Source organism: Conger conger, chromosome 15 (assembly GCF_963514075.1).
Source record: "Conger conger chromosome 15, fConCon1.1, whole genome shotgun sequence".
NCBI lineage: Eukaryota > Metazoa > Chordata > Actinopteri > Anguilliformes > Congridae > Conger > Conger conger.
Genome location: NC_083774.1, coordinates 31951466 through 31970966, shown reverse-complemented (window position 1 = coordinate 31970966; position 19501 = coordinate 31951466). Strand labels below are relative to the sequence as shown.

The 19501-nt window shown below is 43.7% G+C and overlaps 1 protein-coding gene across 1 annotated transcript; it reads left to right on the top strand.

Moving 5' to 3' along the window:
- The first annotated feature begins 14153 nt into the window (after positions 1-14153).
- On the top strand, positions 14154-19018 carry csrp3 (cysteine and glycine-rich protein 3 (cardiac LIM protein)). Its single transcript, XM_061222167.1, has 5 exons — positions 14154-14269; positions 15810-15981; positions 17019-17148; positions 17908-18001; positions 18945-19018. Exons 1-5 carry the CDS (start codon positions 14158-14160, stop codon positions 19016-19018), a joined length of 582 nt encoding a protein of 193 aa, XP_061078151.1. The 5' UTR covers positions 14154-14157.
- Positions 19019-19501: the final 483 nt, after the last annotated feature.

The window sequence follows — 19501 nt, the reverse complement described above, 5'->3', positions numbered from 1 at the left end:
CGGAAACTACTGATCTCCTGGGATTGTCACACGCAACAGTCTAGAGTTCACAGAATAGAGAAAAGACACAAAGCATCCAGTAAGCGGCAGGGGTGAAAAGGACTTAATGAGAGTGTTGTTCAAGTTATAGGTACAATAGATTTTTGCGTTAAAACATTGTTACATAGAGCCGCGGTGGCGCAACAGGCTAAGACGCAGCAGACTCGCGGTTGCAGTTCGCTGCAGTTGCACACCGGGGACCGGGGTTCGATTCTCGGTCCTGCCAAAAGCCAAGTTTGGCCGGCTCATCTAATAATTGGCTCGCTGCTCCAGAGGGAGGGACTTGGCAAGGTTTGTAGATGGCCGCGCAAAACAAGCACCTCAGGCGCCTCGAAATCACGGTTACAGCTTGGGAGGCGAGACGGCTTGAAGAAGGCGTGTCAATAAGCTTTACAATAATTCAAGCTCATTGGTTGAAATTTGGTTCCAACTGCCACAGCCAATGGCGTTTCAACGTCAGCGTGTTCACAGAGAAGGGGAGGGATAAACAGTGTTGTGGTTTGAGGGTGTTCGTTGCTGCAATTCCTCTCGACCAACAGAAGTCCGAAATTACCTACTGTACCTTTAACAGGAAGGCGACAGTAACACAAATAAGCATGTGTTAAAACAGAGAGACGCAGATGAGCAGCTCTGAGCACGTAATACAACACACGAAAGCTCGGAGTGGATGGGCTACAGAAGAAGATCTGCATGCCTTACTTCTTGTATACGACATTACAAACGTCAACATCCACAGCTGCACTGCAATCCTTCCTCTGGAGTGGAATTAACTGAAGTTATTAGATTTTATTCATTTCTATTCCATTCAAGAAGTATCAGCGCTCTACTGTCAGCAGACAAAACCAACTGACAATCACAGCTTACTGTATGACAGCGCTCCAATGTGAACTGAAACCTTGACCCAAACACCACTTCCCAGGAGACGTGACAGAGGAGCTAACTAAACATTCTCACAGTGCTACAGGAATGTTTTTTTTAATGTTTTACATTACCACCACATGGCAGCATCATCGCGTGAATGTCCTGCGTCTGCTGGGATGAGCTTCTCGGTCGCCTCGGCCAAGCGTCAACCGAACGGCGAGGCCGTCCCAATGCGGGGGGTGAAGCCGAGGGCTGGGTTTCTGTCAGGTGCCATGCTAGCAGCACACCGTGTCATTAGCGGTCAGCGATTCGGGAAAGCCATTCATTTTAATGCCAGCAGTTGGGAACTCAGTCATGCAATAGCTACAACACAAAATAGCTATAAAAAAATAATAATAAAAAGATTTTCAGTTGGTTGCACTGAATCACTCAGAGTGGCAGCCCAAGTACACACAACATGGATCCCACCCCAACTCACCTAACCCCCACACCGGGAACAGGAACAGTGTAAGGATGATTCTGTGCAGGGGTGTTCTGTGTCAGTCCTGGGGGACCACTGTGTATGCTGGTTTTCGTTCCAACCACAATTGCAATCCCAGAATTTGAAACAGCCTGAGGTGAACCAATAGACTCCTAACTGGCAAATGTGTGGACACATGGGCAGTAAAACAAACCATTTAGTAGATAATTAACAATTCAAAAGACACAGTTAATGATAACGAGCCAAACCGGCATTGTGTTAAGTTTAAGGGGAAAAAATTATCATAAAACATTTAAGAACTTGAACGCATACATTTGACGACCCAATTAGCCTATTGATTCACCCCAGTCCTGAATTTGATTGGTTAAATATTTGCTTTACCTCCTTACGCCAGACGGCACAATAAGCACAATGTAAACATGGGACTTAACGGCATGCATTTCTGACATAATGACTGAAAAGGGTAAATAAGCATGAAAAGCGCCCAATAATGAAAAACGAACAGCTTGTTAAATTCTAGGATTGCAGCTGTGGAACTAAAAGCAGCATACACAGGGATACCCCAGGGGCACCTCTGCAGGCTCTGTTGTGTGTGTGGGGGGGGGGTGCTTCTGGCAGACAGACAGTCCCATCTCACACTAGCGAGCCTGACTGGTCACTCACTGTTCAGCCGCACACAAAGCATCCTCCTGCAACTGGTGTCTGTGCGAGCACAATTTTATTAATGCATTTCTATACTTGAAAATCGCCAACAAAAGAATCCAATTATATCTGCAGTTCAGGTCAGACAGCCATTTGGCAGACGCTCTTATCCAGTTACTTACAATGAGATTATGGAAATAATATGAAAAAATTATAAAATGAAAAATAGTTTTCCTTGTGATGGATTGCCAAGGGGCATTCTTGCCTCTTGCCCACTGCCTGCTTACACCCCGCACCACCACCACCACCACCACCACCACCACCCTTACCAGGAATTTTTACAAGCAGCTCATCTGGCAAAAAGCCAACAGGTTATCACCTCGTAGCATTCCCCTTTACAGCACAGCATACTGAAGCTGGCTAACACAATGTCAACTGGGCTATACCGAAGCTTCAATGTGTACTCTCATTTTAACAGTCGATGTAGTTCATGGGGGAGGCAAAATCAGTTCCTGTTCTCACTATGGCTTCCTAATCTGGAAACTCTGAAAACAACATCTGCGATTTGTTGCGTAAATTAATATTTATGCCATCAGAATCCCAGGTGATCAATTTACTGTACATAATTACATCAATAATTTAGTTGGGGACAATGTTTCCAACTGTGCAAATCTTACATCCATCAAGTATGATCCCAAGTCTGAAAACAATACGACCCTCCAACTTCGTCTGTATCTGACAACCCAGTAGCTATACTCACGAGATATGTTCAAGACACAGTTGATACATGAACTAGCCTACATCTACAGATCACCATTCTCTGGATAAGCCACATAATAGAGAGGGGGCAACAGCCACTTAGCCTTTTGAAAAACAAGAGCCATTATCAAACCAAATCCATATTTGAAATTGAGGATCACTTCTGAGGAGATTCAACACTGAGGTTTATTTATATCTCAAGAAAGCGCCTTGACTCAGGATTGCAGCCAAACGCAACTACGTTCCTGTAAATCTCCAAATCTGTGATGGCTGTGGAGGTCAGGTTAAAGCGAGCTCCGTCAAAGCGTGACCAATCGATCGTACCATACCGGCGCACTCTTTGGTCAAGAGCCAGAACAGATGGGTGATGCGCGCTCCCCCAACAGCTTCCCACCCCCAACACACATTTGCCAATACATATTAATGTTATTGTTACCAATACAATACCCAGGGTCTACATGTGCCTGCAACCGGTAGCCTGTCGCTAATTGCCGGTGTTAAACGCACTTTAGCACTGACATATACATTAGACAATTACAATGACATTGGATTATTGGACAAACGCGTCCAATTACGGACATTGTGATGACATATGGCTTTAAAATGGACTCTTCTTTCTACAGTTTTTTTGGCCATCGTTTTTTTTTTTTTCGTTTCTAACGAATACTTATTCACATATGTATACGATGGCCTGTCCGTTTTGGAAAGGTTGGCATAACACAGTTGCGGGTTTGTGGCAGAAAGTAATAAAACATCAAAATAAATGTTTCAACACACGAATGAACTCAGCCACGGCACCTGATGCCAGCTCATCGGGATGGAATACAGGCAGAGCCAGTTATATAGGCCTAAATGTGGAATACGAAAGCAATAGCAAAACGGCAACACCTCTTCGATCACAATATGTCATATGTAATACACTCCTGAAACTCTTGGACCGCTCAGGAACAGATTTTTTCAAACACTTGTGACCCGAGGTTGCCCAAGCTAGACCAGAAGCAGCGAAGGAAAAAGAGTGAACTTTCTTACCTTTTTCTGGTCTTCCAATCCGTGAGCCACCGCCTTCCGCCGGGGTTGCTGATGTGGGGTCGCCTCGGCTCCTGATTCCATGTCCTTTAAAAATCCTCGCTGTCCTCAGTCTTTATCCCCTTGGCTAATCCAACCAATTTATCCCCGAAATTAAGGGCAATCCCAAATCCTTCAGGCCCACATTTGTTCCATCGCCAAAGTTGTCAATCCATCACCCCTTTCCCAAAGAATACATTTAAATGAAAAAAGCTCACCGAAGATCACAAACAGAACGGCTCTCCTCTCAGCCGGCCGGATCACCGACCATGACTCCTTCAGATGTAGACCGGGGGCGCTGGCCTGAGCGACGTAGCGGATTAGAGTCTGGGTCCTTGGAAAAGGCCGTTTCTGTTTCATGGTGGCGAGGGCCGCTCGCAGCTCGCCGCCTTCATGGTAACAGTGTGCTTTTTAATCCACTGGGGAGATAAGATCAGCATGGCCTGTTCCACGGGTTTAAATTGCCTCGCATCGTGAATCCGCGAACGACAGCGTTATATCCCAGGTATATCCCACAAAAGCAGGCGGATAATCAGCGCCCTGCAGACTGCGCTCCCCTGATTACACAACGGGGGTGTTTCAAGAAAGAGAACAAAAAACAAATCAAAACACTTGCAGGGGTTTACATTTTGAAGAAAAAACTGTGAGGACGGTGTAACGCTTCCACATTAGACCTGGCAACAAGGACGCAATCAATAGCTTATATGACGGCGAGATAACAACGACCGCGGTGTCCTATCCCGCGTGGCACGTGCGTGCTCTAAAGGGATTCCAAGTGCTGACTATTTTAATTTATCGTAGCCTACCCACCTCGGGAAAAATGCGGATTTTGGAAACGTGGCTGCAAGCAATGTTTTGCCATAGGCTGAACGTTAACAAGAAACTGCTGTTGTACCCCACAATTAAACCGATATAAAAAAAAATATCCACCTGCACAAACCGGCAATAAACGATGCGTGTATATATGTACTGTATTTTATTCTATAGTCTAATTAAAGCCATTATTTGTTACAAGCTTTTCCCATTCAAATGCTTCGCATATTTATTGATATGGGATCCAATTTTTACGCGTAACATGATTTTAAGACAAATCTGAAGATTGACAGTTTTAAAGCACCCCCGCCCTTATTGTATAGGCTACAGCCTAAAACGTGTCTGCTTTTTAAGGCCATTGCGAAAACTACGATGGTTGGTGTATTTACCAGTAAAGTGCCAGGTGTGTAGCCTACATGAATATTAATCAATATGTATAACTATTAGATGAAATACAAGAACAAGCAATACAATTTCAGATGGATTATAACCTAGCTACACAAAATGCATGGGCGGACCAAGCTGAATGGTTTCATGTTTGCACTTGTAAGGTTGCCACATTTACAGTAGCCTATGTTAGTCTGTCCACCCGCAATTAAATGAGCGTTTCTCCCAAACAAGCTATAAATTGCGTACTGCACATTACACTTATTAGCAAAGTATGTAATTAGCTATCTGATCTGCAAGGCAGGTAACCAAACTACAAAAACACAATTGACGAGAACCAAAACTATGTCCAATTTTAACCAAATAATTTAATAGATTGAGAAAGATTAACGCTGACCATGAAAAGCGGGTTAAAACGCCACTTGACTCTATAATCATTTAGGTACCCATTTCATTTGAACTCTAATGGACCTTTCCAAAAACGTAGGTTACCTCGCTATCAGGCATAAGCCAATATGCAAACCGCAAATACAATTACGACTGTTCGGTACCCTGGAGTTCCCCAATTGAGAATCCGAGTGAAGAACTGAGAGCTAATTAATTTGCCGAGTTTCACGTGCCATCTACGAGATAAGAATTTGGTCATCGGACGGTAGGCTACTAGCTTGCGAGATTCTGCCCAAAAATGCATTCAATTTCAGCATCTCCAGTGCACCTGAATATTAATCGGTGGGAAAACATTCCGTTTTCACACATTTGGCTAACAAGATGTGCAGGCATTTATCTTCGTTTCACACGTTTTCTCGCAAATCTATGTACACATGTAACCAGGAAAAAAGCGAAAACTACTCACCAAACAAAACCACAGATTCCCTGTGAAAGCAGGCAGCTACCCAGCACATGCTATCTGTTCTCTCCGCAGTCGGTGCATTATTGCCCAGCTCGAACCCCCTCTTTCGAATGATCACATTACGTCATTGCTCCGCGCGCTAGTCTTTCCCAGTTTTTGGTGATGTCCGTTTCCATGGAAACTTTTGGTTGAAATGAATTTGGTGCCATCTAGTGTCAGCAATATAAAATTTCATGCTGTAGAGAAAATTATTATTTTAGTTTTTATCAATACATTTTGTTCCCGATGTGGGCTTGGCTATTCTGGACATAAATAAAGACACGGCCTAATCAATACATGTTAACGGTGTCACGTTGCTACACAAAATTACAGAAATATATATCTTTTTGTATTTAAGGAGGGCACAAAATATAGTCTATGCAGAATATTTCATTCATCCAATATCGAGGCCAATTTGGCCAATGAGACCTACACGGGATTATAAGGGTAGGCTACATTTGACTTACCTTAAAATGTACTTTAAAACCTGTGCATTTTGTTTTGTAAAGGTTCCTGATTCAAATAGCAAAGCAAAAGCAGCTTTTATTTGTGAAGTGTGAGTGCTTGAGTGAGTGAGTGAGTGAGTAAGTGAGTAAGTGAATGAATGAATGAGTGAGTGAGTGTTTGATACGTATGAGTGGCCGAGGGCAGCTACTCACGTAACACGGTAAGCCAATGATGCAGCGACTGATGTGCCGGCAATGATGAAGCAGAGACTGTGCAAGTGCCTGGCTACTGACACTCCTAGGCAACAACTCACCTGCGTAGACTAACGACCCACCTGCTTAGACTAACAACTTACTCACCTGGACTAACAACTCACTTACTTAGACTAGCAAGGCACTATCCTGGATGAACAAACTCACTCAACTAGACAAACAAACTCACTCCCCTAGGCTAGCAACTCACTATCCTAGACTAACAACCTAGCCTCCTAGGATGGCTAATCCCTATTCTAGGCTTGACTTGTTTGATTACTGATTTACCACAATGCTGGTTTAATATATACTTTCATTTTAGGTCACAAGATTGCATTGAAATAACACAGGAAACACAGGGGCTTTTCACACAAAGACTATTGAAAAACAATTGAAAAACTATCTTTTCCAGCATGTGAATCTTACATCTGTTTAAAACAGTTTAACATGTGCTCTGTCCTGAGAGATATTTTGTGAAGGTGCAAACACAATTAGCATAACTCATCTAATGATTCGCCTAGATGGGCTAAATGGCTTGTTTTTGTCATGTAGATTATTCCAGTGTGTTCTTCCAGCATCCTCTTAACATTGATTGTTAAAAGGATGTTATAAACTTTGAATGTAACTAAAAATAAGTCCAGAACAAAATATTAAGCATGCATACATTCACTTTTTCATGAGAAATCTGAAGTACACCAGTTATTATTGCACATATAAGAAAATAATGAATCTAAAAATATCTGTAATTAAATGTTAAATCTGGTCATAATTACATTCATTAAAATCATTTTATTTTTTACTTGTCATAATCCATATTGAAGATATCTACAGTATAATTCAATTTTGAGTAATCATATGTTACCATTGACTTGAATTGAATTTCACTCTTATCCACAATAATTAACAAGAACTCTAATTGAAGGTCTGCTTTTCAGTTTTAATTGTAGAGGTTTAAACTGACACATGCTGACGCTGCATGCAAAGCTTCAATGGTGATTTTTAGAGCACGGCGAGGTAAGGATGCAAATAGCCAATCAAAACAGAGACACAAAGACTACCCAAAATGGAGGCCTTGAACCTGGGCGTGTTCTAAACGCCTGTGACGTCATGGAACAACGTCCGTCTTTGGTCTTTTTCGGTCACATGCTCCATTTGCGTCTTCTGCTGTTCTGAAGGCCTCTGGTCTTCCCTCCTGTCCTGAGGCTCAGGCTCCATTGAGCTGTATAATAAATCTTCTGCTGCTGTAGCCTATCCACCTAAAGGTTTGACGCGTTGTGTGTTCAGAGATGCTCCTCTGCATACCACTGCTGAAATGCGTGGTTATTTGTGTTATGATCTGGTCCAGTCTGGCTCCTCAGATCGCTTTCATGAACAAGGTGTTCCCTGCAGGTCTTCCCAGGACAAACAGATCAGCATTAATAATTATGAAAAGTACATATTGTATTCTCACTAGCTGAAGAGAATTTGTTTTAAATGTTTTAATTAAACAACCATGTGGAAATGTATGTGTATTTATACCAACAGCAGAATCTATATTTGCAGTAAATTAGCACAGGGTAGTGAGATGTCATGTAAATGCAGCCAACCTTTTTTATTGTAATAATAACACACAAGTTATGCTGGAACAAAATCATTGTGGTCTGTACTGGATCAATAAAACTGAATTGCTTGGGAATCTGTGACTGACTCGTAGGTGTGTGTGTAGGCGAGTGACTGTTCTATTTCTGAGCTTTTCTGTGACACATTCTGTTCCTCTTCTTCATCTTGGTTTGCCTGATTCCAACCACATCATCACGTCACACTTGAACACACAAATGTGTCTGTGAATGAGAGGCGTTAATGCAAACGAGCAGGAGGGTAAGGTACAAAAGGGCAAGGCAAGAGAGTAGTCGAAAACGAAGACTGTTGATCAAAAACCAAAAATCAAACAGCAAACAAATCAAAGCGGCAAGACTAACTCAGAATCAGGCAAAGGGGTGTCGCAAGAACCTCATGAACAATAGGCTCACAAAGAATCGGCAGTAATATTATGCTCAACATTCTGACAACGCCAACTACTGAGACTGGGGTTTAAATACACAGAGAGATGAGACAAACTAGGCACGGCACGGGAGGGAGGATGAGCTAATGAAGAAACATCAGGTGAGATACGTGGAAGGGCAATTATACAATAACAGGGGATGCACAAAGGATGGGTCAAATGCAGAGGGCGCATTACCCCACAGGGTTTAATAAAGTATATTACATTACAGTATTGTATTACATTATGAAAGTATATTTTATATTATCCCCGTTGTGGGTAGCCCACCTTGTGATGATAACCGTAAGAAATCACATATGGGTGACACTGTGAGAACGAGAACTACAGACAATCTTTGGAGGCAGCAGTGGCATTGAAGAAGAACACGTAGTTACCCCAATACTGATTTATACAAACATTTCACATACAGTAAACAATATTTAGTTGGAAAGGAAAGTCATACATGCAATTTGAACAAAAGTGAGCAGAAAATAATGACAAAAAAAGAATAACAAAATAATAATAATGATATCACTAACAATAACAGTTTTATCATATTCCAACAATATTTACAGTTAAAGGATATCCTTTTCTCCTTCTCCTTTTTATTTCTTTCTTCAAACTTTCTTTTAACTATTCTTGAACCCTTTTGACTACAGGCATAATCCTGATCTCTTCTGAAAGGTAACATTTTGGGGTTAGCTTTTCGACAGTCAAAATTACTGTAAATATTACCAAAACAAAGTTGCAGAAGCTCAAACACAATAGAAGTGGAAGATGTTTTTCTCACTGAAAATGTTTCTATTTTTGAGTGGATACAGATTATTGTAGTTTTTTAGAATTAGAAACTATTATGCATTTGGTTCACTGGACCCTTGTCGTAAAAAGGGCACTGACATTACAGTAATTTGTGTAGTATGTGGATTTCCAAAATGGTGAGGTCCCCCCATGCTTGTTATGTTACAAAATAAGGAACTGTTCTTGCTAAAGCAATGGCATCTTAAAATAGGTTCAAATGGTATATCCTGCTACCAGAGTGGTTGAAAATTGCACCGTGTTGCAGTTGCATACCGAGGACCGGGGTTCAATTACCGGTTCTGCCGAAAGCCAAGTTTGGCCGGCTCTCGTGAAGCAGCATAATTGGCTCGCTGCTCCAGAGGGAGGGACTTGGCAGGGTTAGCAAATCGCCATGCACAACAGCACCCCGGGCGCCTCAGAATCACGGTCACAAGCATGAGACGAGACGGCTTGAAGAAGACGTGTTGGATTGCCAGATCCCTTCGGGCCGCCGAGGGATGGAGTGGGGGCGGTGTATCTCCCAGCTAACACTAATTGGATTAGATAGGGTACAATTGGCTACCAAATTGGGAGAAAAAGGGAAAAATAAATAAAATTGCACTGTGAAAAACGGAATGAATGAAAAAACCCAGCCCTGGGTGGTCTCCTTTCTGAAGTTCTTTGTCACTTCAGCTTCTTTGTCAGTTCAGCCTACATTTTTGACACTTAGGGGACATTTAGGGGTTCAAGGTCTACAGCAGAAAAGTACCGTTTAAAGTACCTCCAAAACAAGAGAGACTTTTGGTGTGGTAACGGAAACGGAAAACAGTTACATTTGAAAAAGGTGCAGACGGCTAACAGAACGCTTTGCGTTTGGCATGTTTGTAATGTCCGAGGTGCAGACGGCTAACAGAACGCTCTGCATTTGGCATGTTTGTAATGACCGAGGTGCAGACGGCTAACAGAACGCTTTGCGCTTGGCTTGTTTGTAATGACCGAGGTGCAGACGGCTAACAGAACGCTCTGCGTTTGCCGTCCGGCAGGCTGAGACGTCTACGCCCCGAGGGACCAATCCTGGTCAGAGCGGCGACCGCTCGCCCCAGCGACGCCATCTACAAGCCCGTCTCCATTCCCCGGAGGAAACCAGACTTCCACAAGACCATTAACACCTGCTGCTGCGGCCTGCCCTAATACCTTTCTGTGCAAAGAGCCCTGCTGCTTTTTTTCCCAGCACAATGGACAGCCTTATTTTTTGTTGATTTAGATTTTGAGTGTGGGTCTCCGCTGGCTCTGAAGGAATTGGACACGGTCGTAATTACAGATAATCACTCGGCCCTGGGCGAACAAACTACTGCCAGGAATATGACTCGTGCCATAATGGCAGTACAGTCCGAATATAGATATAAGAGAGACCACTTGTGAGGTCAGATCCTGACATGTATACCCTTTTAAACTCGGTGCCCCTTGTGTAGCAGGCTTGGGTTTATACAGTATTGAAAATATTCTGTTTCTGTAAAAAATATGAGCACTGAGAGGAATTGTACATTCTTTTTTTTTTTTCTTTGTTTCACAAAAGAGTGCTAAATACCCCAGCCGTGCAAGTGTCAAGTGCTTCACTCAGGTGAATAAAACTATGGGGTCAAAGCTGGGGTTTGGATATTGAAGTTGACCTATACATTTGTCACTCTCACAGGTCACACTGAATTTGCACATTCCGTGCAATAATGTAAGAATTTCTATACTGTATTGTGTACAGTCTTGAGGAACCTATTGTACGAGGTGAGGCAAAAAAGAGTGCTGATTACTAATTAATAACATTATAGAGCGCACAATATCTGAACACTGTATCAGCTCAGTCTTGGTTATTACATTCATTAGTTTGTGGCTGCTGTGTGCGTAATCACCAGCCTCAGTCTAGTTTCATTTTTGGCCACAGTAAAATTTATATTTTTACAATCAGAATCTGTTGTTACCAAGAGGATTAATTGCATGTAGTTCAAATGTCAACAAATGTACTTTGTTATTCAAGGTGAATCAGGCTTATTTTACCAGGGTTAAATCGAGTGGCTCAGATTCATCAAATAAACAATAGGCCTAATTTTGGATCAGGATATTAAGATATCTTTACACTGTTTTTCAGAATGAACATGAAACCATATTTATATCATGTGGGACTGATACCAATTATGACAGGATTGAAACTGTCATGGAATTTGACAAGATCATTAAATTGGCAGACATAGTGGTTTAATTTTAGTTTTTGAAATTAAACCATTAACTGCACATGCTAACGTGTAACTGCATTACAGCACCAATCATTCATCACTTTAACTGAACACCCAGAGAACTGAGTGTTGAGTTACAGTGATGAATAAGCTTCTTGATCAATGAGTGGTCAAACTGAGTTGGCTCAGGATTTCACAAAGGGGGGCGGTTCAGGAGTTGGGAACCTTTGACTGGTTGAAATTAGACTGCGAGCAAAGCAAACAAGGCATTGAGCAAACAAACAAACTGGCTAGGTCTCTGTCATCACCCTTCTCTTTAGTACACTTGTGCCATAACAAATGTTTTCTTCAGTTAAATTATCCTTGTGTAGGCAACCTAAATAGCTGTAACTCAGATATTTGGTGTTTTCCGTTCTCCACGCCTAGATGAATCACGCGGCTCAGAACAGATGCTTCTGGTAGGGCCGAGATTCCAGCGTAGACCCAGGGGCCGGGTCTGAACGCTTTATCACCACTTATTTTGGGAAGATGGTTTAATCTAGACGTCACTCCCGTGTCTGTTACCCAAAGAGCTGTGAATGAAAGGTGTGTCATATTTAAAGGCCCTGCAGTCTCGGCAGACCCATACACATCGACTAGCTTGCACCGGCGCCTTGCACCAACATCTCTGTTTCGGTACGTAAGTCCGATAACCATTTTTCCTCGCATGTCCGCTGGTTTGTTTGATTTGGATACATACCATACGTGTGTGACCATAGCTGATTCACATTCACATTCTGAATGGATATGTATTCATGCCAGATAAATGAGTCTTTGCTAAGAGGCTACAGAACTGTGATTGGGACTCATCTGCTACGTTTGCTATAGTGTATGCCATTATTTGTATTGCCGTATTTGTTGTTGTCCAACTTTATCTCTAAATGATGAAATGGAGTCCTACAATTGATATCTGGGGATATGTGCAATGTGATTGGTTGAGCATGGATTCACTTGGAATCATCTGCAAGAATGTGACTGGAATCTGTGTGTGTGTGTGTGTGTGTGTGTGTGTGTGGGAAGGAGGGGGGGAGGGCAATGCTTTATAACATTGGCGAATATATTGGGAGGGATATTTGACCATTCAAGATATCTTTCAAAATTCTACAAATTTGTTCAGTCTTTGCATGTGGACTGTCCTCTTCAATTCAAACCACAAATGATCAGGTTCACGATGGTAATTATGTTGTCGGGAAACTTTTTAAAAAATCAATAACAAAATCGGTAAAATCAAGGCCAGCAGAAGCAAAACAACTTCCTTTTTTCTTAAAAAATTGGGCATTTCCAACCCCACACAAATCTGGAATGTCCAATTTGCGAGCTACGTACAGCTGTGAAGGTATGCACCCAGCTGGCACCGGCACGGATTCGGGAAACAAGGCTCTTAACATCAAAGCTCCAGCACCACGGACCTGATGAAGAAACGTAGTATCACCATTCCTTTTATACTGTGAATATGCGCGAAATAGTGTCAATTATTCTGATAAAATAATGTTTACCGAAACAAAAAAGGTTGGTTCTCGGGTGATCTCGGCTGATTTTAAAGATAAAATGAATTACATCTAATCTAATTCGGTGATGATATGTTCAAACAAAGATATACATTATTCATAATGGAAAATAAAGAAGGAAATATTTATTTAGGCCAAAGGCAATTCTGTATTTCTTAATCACTTCCTATTTTAAAATCAAAGCAAAAACGCAGAAGCAACCATAACATCCAAGCTCAGTAAGCCTGACTGTTGCAGTTAAGTCAGGCCTGATTGACGCATGCACCATTTTGCCCGTCTGAGTAACTTATCAGCAATGGGGTATACTGCCAGCTGTGTATAACCTCCTATGATCCAGTATATCACCTTTCTCTCCTGTCGGGAACAGCACAAGAACCTCTACTATACTGAAAGAACACTACAAGTGACATTCAATATGCTACAAAGGACAGTCAATAAAATTGAATAATATTTTTTAACCACTTCATATTTTCACTGTAACATGCCTTCAATCCTATCCAAGACACTTGCATTAAGCCAAGGAAAATAGATACACTTGAACTTTCTTTCTGCCAGGTCTACATACTATCTGTGTACAAGAGGTCTGCAACATTGGCCCTGGTGTAGGGTCTGCCATTTAGAATTGTCTGTCAGAACTGAGTTGATCAAACAGAGCAGCTGTTTACACAGTTATTTCACCTTACCTGCTTTCTTGTTGCAGATTTTAGACAAAAACCCCAGACACCGACAGACCCTATGGGTCCCCAGGGACAGGGTGGCAGGCCCCTGATATAGCCCGACCGCAACAATAGGATTAGAGGAGCTTAACTCCGCGGTATAAATATCAACAATCGGGTGCAGCTGCCTTGTAATCCCGATGACCCGTAGCAACCCGCCAGCCTTCGGCAGGGTGGAACCGTCATGGCTGACCTCTCTCCCCCCAGAGCAGTGCCCTATCGCAGGCCCGGGGTGAAGATGCCGAACTGGGGCGGGGGAGCCAAGTGCGGGGCCTGTGACAAGACCGTGTACCACGCGGAGGAGATCCAGTGCAACGGCAGGAGCTTCCACAAGCCCTGCTTCATCTGCAGTGAGTGAGCGGCACAGGGGCTGTGGTGCCCCACAGCAACGGGGCCCTGGAGAGTCCAGGGGACACAAAGTCCAGCCTTCCATATAGTAGAACAGTCCCTTCACAGACACCAGACTGTGGGGCCCATCTATAGACAAGTACAGTGCTTTAACAGGATAAGACACACAACTGTCCCCTGTACATGTATTCTAGGTGAGATCATTTTGTTTCTTCCACCCGTGAACTCAGCCAGCTGATCTCAGTCATTAGTTCTACCTCCTGGTCAAAGAGTTGTGTTCATTTTGTTCTAATCCAGGTGATTAGAACAGAATACAGGGCAGGGATTTTATTTTCAGAACCAAGATTTGCCACAGGGTCGGCTGGTTTGGACTGATACCCGGCCGTAAAATTCATCAGTTAAAGGTGAATACATTGTTAACTTGCCTCACCTAGTTTCTTGTGTCTGGATTGGTTGCTGATTTAAGGTGCTGTGTCTCTGCAGTCAAAAAAGGGGAACCCATGATGCCAGTATTTAATTTTAGTTTTTAATAGTCGTTTATAGTAGTTTAGTAATAGTAATTTCTTTGGTTTTTCCAACTTTTTATGTTGTACGATTCTGATGAAGTCAGTTTGCATTAAATAGATTTGAGGGAATAATAGTAACATCCCAACAGGTGTTTATATTTAGTCAGGAGTCTAGGGTCATAATGGACAATTTTGTTCTGATGTTGCTTTAGCCTGCTGCCATAAGCTTACTCAGCTATTTGCTGTACACAGTCCCTAGGTACTGTGGTGTAGTTTCAGGTAAACATTCCAACTTCTTCAAATCAGTTAGTTGGTGAAATGAAGGCCAATTGCTGCACTTGAACAGCATAAAACCAATAAATGAACTAGAACTAAAAACAAAGTTAATGTGACGGGATCTTGGAATGGCCCTTAAGTGGCACTCGGCTCATTGTAAACCTTGTGAAGGTCAGGGCCGGGGTTCATTAGTGGAGATGGGTAGACGCCACCACCAGGAAAACCCTAACGTCCACGAGAAAAGCCACCAGTTGTGTCTCAAATTCCCCACCAGCATTCCAGCCACCACCCCCTCCCCTCAGACCCTAGTGTGGCTCAACAGCTGAAGGAAACAGCAGCCCAGAAAAGTGGCCCCGTTGATGGAAACGCGCGGTGTGATTAACTCCCCCCCGGGGGCCCTGGGGCCACATCTCTCTTTCAAGAGCGCAACAGATCTACCATCAGTGTTCAGAACAATCTCTCCTCACGAAGCTCCGGCGCTCTGTGTAACGGCCATGTCCATCTTCAGAATAGCAGGATCGGCCGCTCGCTCTCGCGAATCTCCCTTTCTGGCTCTGCCCTCGCTCGCTACCGGTCTCGAAATTTGCAGAGTTGATTTCTGTAACTGGATATCCAAAGGTCGCGTTTCCCATCTTGCCTCGGAAATTAAGCAAGGGAACAGGTGGCAAATCCCGACAAAACTTTGGGAAGAACGCTTGTTGGTGGTGTGATGCTGAGGCCGCTCTGTGAATGTCTGTTGAAGCCGAGTTCTGTGTTGCAGTGGCCTGCAGGAAAGCGCTCGACAGCACCACGGTCGCCGCCCACGAGTCGGAGATCTACTGCAAGACCTGCTACGGGAAGAAGTACGGCCCCAAGGGCTACGGATACGGGCAGGGGGCCGGGGCGCTGAGCTCCGACCCCCCCTCCAGAAACCTGGACCTTCAGCCGCAAGAGTAGGTGTCACGGGCAGGGACTAGCCCTTAACCCTGGGGCGCGCGGTGGAGAGTGATCTGTTTCTGGACGTCAGGGGAGCTGCCCATTATGCAGCTGCAACCTCCGCTATCGATTGGGCCTCGTCAGTGTGGCGTTTCCTGCGGTTTCTTATCGTGCCGCAGTCAGACTCGCACAGATGTGAACTGGAGGACACTTTCTCAGCAAGCTTGTTGGGCAGGCCGCAGGTGTCTAACCAACCAGCAGGGGTCACTAGTGCCAGCCTCAATTAGCATAGTCCAGATTTAAAACAAGACAGTGAGGCTGATCCATGCACTGGAACAGAGCCTTAACAGATACCAGACTGTGGGACCCATCCATATACTACAACAGAGCCTTAACAGATACCAGACTGTGGGGCCCATCCATATACTAGAACAGTGCCTTAACAGATACCAGACTGTAGGGCCCATCCACACACTGGAACAGAGCCACAATTATGGGAACCATCCATACAGTAGAACAGTTCCTTTACGGATACCAGACTGTGATGCCCATCCATATAGTAGAACAGTCCCTTCACAGATACCAGACTGTGTGGCCCATCTATACACAAGAACAGTGCTTTAACAGGATAAGACACACAACTGTCCCCTGTACATGTATTCTAGGTGAGATCATTTTGCCGTAGGCCTAGTAGACCAGTTCATAAAATTATTCTGGGACAAGTATTTGGAACAGGGCCGGTCTTAACCACAGAGAAAACATGCAGAAGTGATATTGAGCACTCAAAACACAAATGGGGCTTCGTGTGAAGCTCTTGATTAAGTCATGTCCGGATCCATCCTCCCTCAGAGGGCAAAAGTCACCCTTTTCAATGGAGAATGAAAATGTTTCTTTTTAATGGAGGAACCTCAGATTTTTATCCAATTTTAAAAAATGTTATTAATAACAGCTGTACACAGATCTTCAATGTTACTATAGCAACAAGTGAAAATATCAAAACGCCATCCTGTATCTGGTCAAAGAAAGAGTGTCTCGTCCTTTTTCCTGTCATTAGATCCAAGTCTCATCGTCCATCGTCCAGTCCGAACTCCAGCAGGTTTGCACAGAAGCTCGGGGGGTCTGACCGCTGCCCCCGGTGCTCCAAGGCTGTGTACGCAGCAGAGAAGGTCATGGGAGCTGGCCAGGTGAGGGAGCTCCACACCGCCTGAACCTCCAAACACCCAGCAATTCATCTTTCCCCTGTAGGGGAGTCTCTGGTCTTAATCCGATGACCCATGTAGTCTATTCTGTTATGCTGAAATCAACACCGCAAGGGACATTCGGTACAAATAAAGTATTTTGAAAACATTTTTCACTACAACGTTTATGTCCAATTCCCCGGGTTCCTCTGAAAAGCGTTGTTGTGAGTGTCACTATACAGGTGCATCTAAAAAAATTTAAATATCGTGGAAAAGTAAGTGAAATATTTCAAGCCTTTTTTTCGTTTTAATCTTGATGATTAAGGCTTACAGCTCATGGAAATCCAAAAATCCAGTATCATATTAGAATATTACATGAGACCAATCAAAAAAAGGATTTATAATACAGAAACATCGACCTTCTGAAAAGTATGTTCATTTATGCACTCAATACTTGGTCGGGGCTCCTTTCTCACAAATTACTCCATTAATGCAGCATGGCATGGAGGCAATCAGCCTGTGGCACTGCTGAGGTGTTATGGAAGCCCAGGTTGCTTTCCCTCATTGTGGAGGGTGTCAATGAGTGTCTCCTGGACAACAGTCAAGTCAGCAGTCTTCCTCATGATTGCCCGACCAAGTATTGAGTGCATAACTTCATGTGTAATGAATCTAGAATATATGAAACTCACTTTTCCACAATATAAATTTTTTTTTGAGATGCACCTGTACAAATAAAGTTGAGTTGAAAGTGTGGTCTGCCCACAGCCATGGCACAAGACATGCTTCCGCTGTGCCTTCTGCGGGAAGAGCCTGGAGTCCACCACCGTGACGGACAAGGACGGGGAAATCTACTGCAAAGGTACGGCAAGCAAGGAGGCCCACGCTGGCCTCAGCACTCTGCTAGCCCTGGTGCTGTGGGGAAGAGGCCCACGCAGGCCTCAGCACTCTGCTAGCCCTCGTGCTGTGGGGAAGAGGCCCACGCAGACCTCAGCACTCTGCTAGCCCTCGTGCTGTGGGGAAGAGGCCCACGCAGGCCTCAACACTCTGCTAGCCCTGGTGCTGTGGGGAAGAGGCCCACGCAGACCTCAGCACTCTGCTAGCCCTCGTGCTGTGGGGAAGAGGCCCACGCAGACCTCAGCACTCTGCTAGCCCTCGTGCTGTGGGGAAGAGGCCCACGCAGACCTCAGCACTCTGCTAGCCCTCGTGCTGTGGGGAAGAGGCCCAGATAAGCACACATCCTCCAGCCTCTATCGGCAGCCTGGGGGCCCCGATGCTGTGTCACAACTCAGTTTCATCATTCTTAAAATATTTCAATGGCTGTACTTGTAGGTGAAGCTGGTAACCAGAGTGAATACTTTGTGCGTGCCATCAGGACCTTGACTGTGGGGGGGGGGGGGTGTAGCTTACTAAATTTGCCTTATGTTGTTGGGAGACAGGCATAAAATCTAGGTTATGAAAAAAGATTCATGATTTTTGCCTCTTTGTAATGACACCTAAACATTAACATCTTAGCAATCCAGCTTAGTTATCAAATACCTATTAAAAGGTAAAGTTTACTGCTTCCAAAAACAGAAATGATATTTGTCATATTTGACAAATATTTGCAAAATCCAGCAGTAGTAATCTCCACCTTCAGGCAAAATATTTTCCATATAACAAAACCACACTGACTTCTGCTTGAAACTGTCTGGAACTACTTCTTAAACTAGATTTCAACTGTCAGGCCTCAACAAGCATGATCTATGCAGACACACAGAGACACACACACCTCAAGCTTTCAACTTTTTTCCTCTTTCTTTCAGCTTGTTATGCCAAAAACTTTGGACCGAAGGGAATGGGTCGAGGGAATGTGGGAACGCTGGACGAGAGGGACTGAAGGCTATGGAGAGGAATACGCCATTTTGGGATGAAGACGATCTTATTAAAGTCACATTGCTGGCTATTGCTGAGTGTTCAGTTTCTGGAAAAATAAAGCAGTTGGTTCTTCATTCGTGATGTTGAAATGAAGATGTTCCTTTGACGCTCTTCTTGGGAGACGTAGGTCAGGGGTGGGCCGGTGTGTGAGCAGGTTATCATTGCCAACAGTCACCCCGGCTAAATGGGCTAAGTGGCAGTCCACACCAAGGCCACATTCGACAGTGACAGTAAATCTGATAAGAGTCACGGTTAATCAAACAGCCTGTGAAGAGTATCACTCCGCTCACAAACAGTTACGAATAATATTACAAAATAGATAGCATTGTGTCATGAATTGATTGTTTTTATATTGTGCTGTACTGCTTAATTACATGTGTAAGACCAGAAGTTAGCATGAAATCCAGAAAAAAGATTGGACTCTCATTGCCAACCTCTGTTCCAG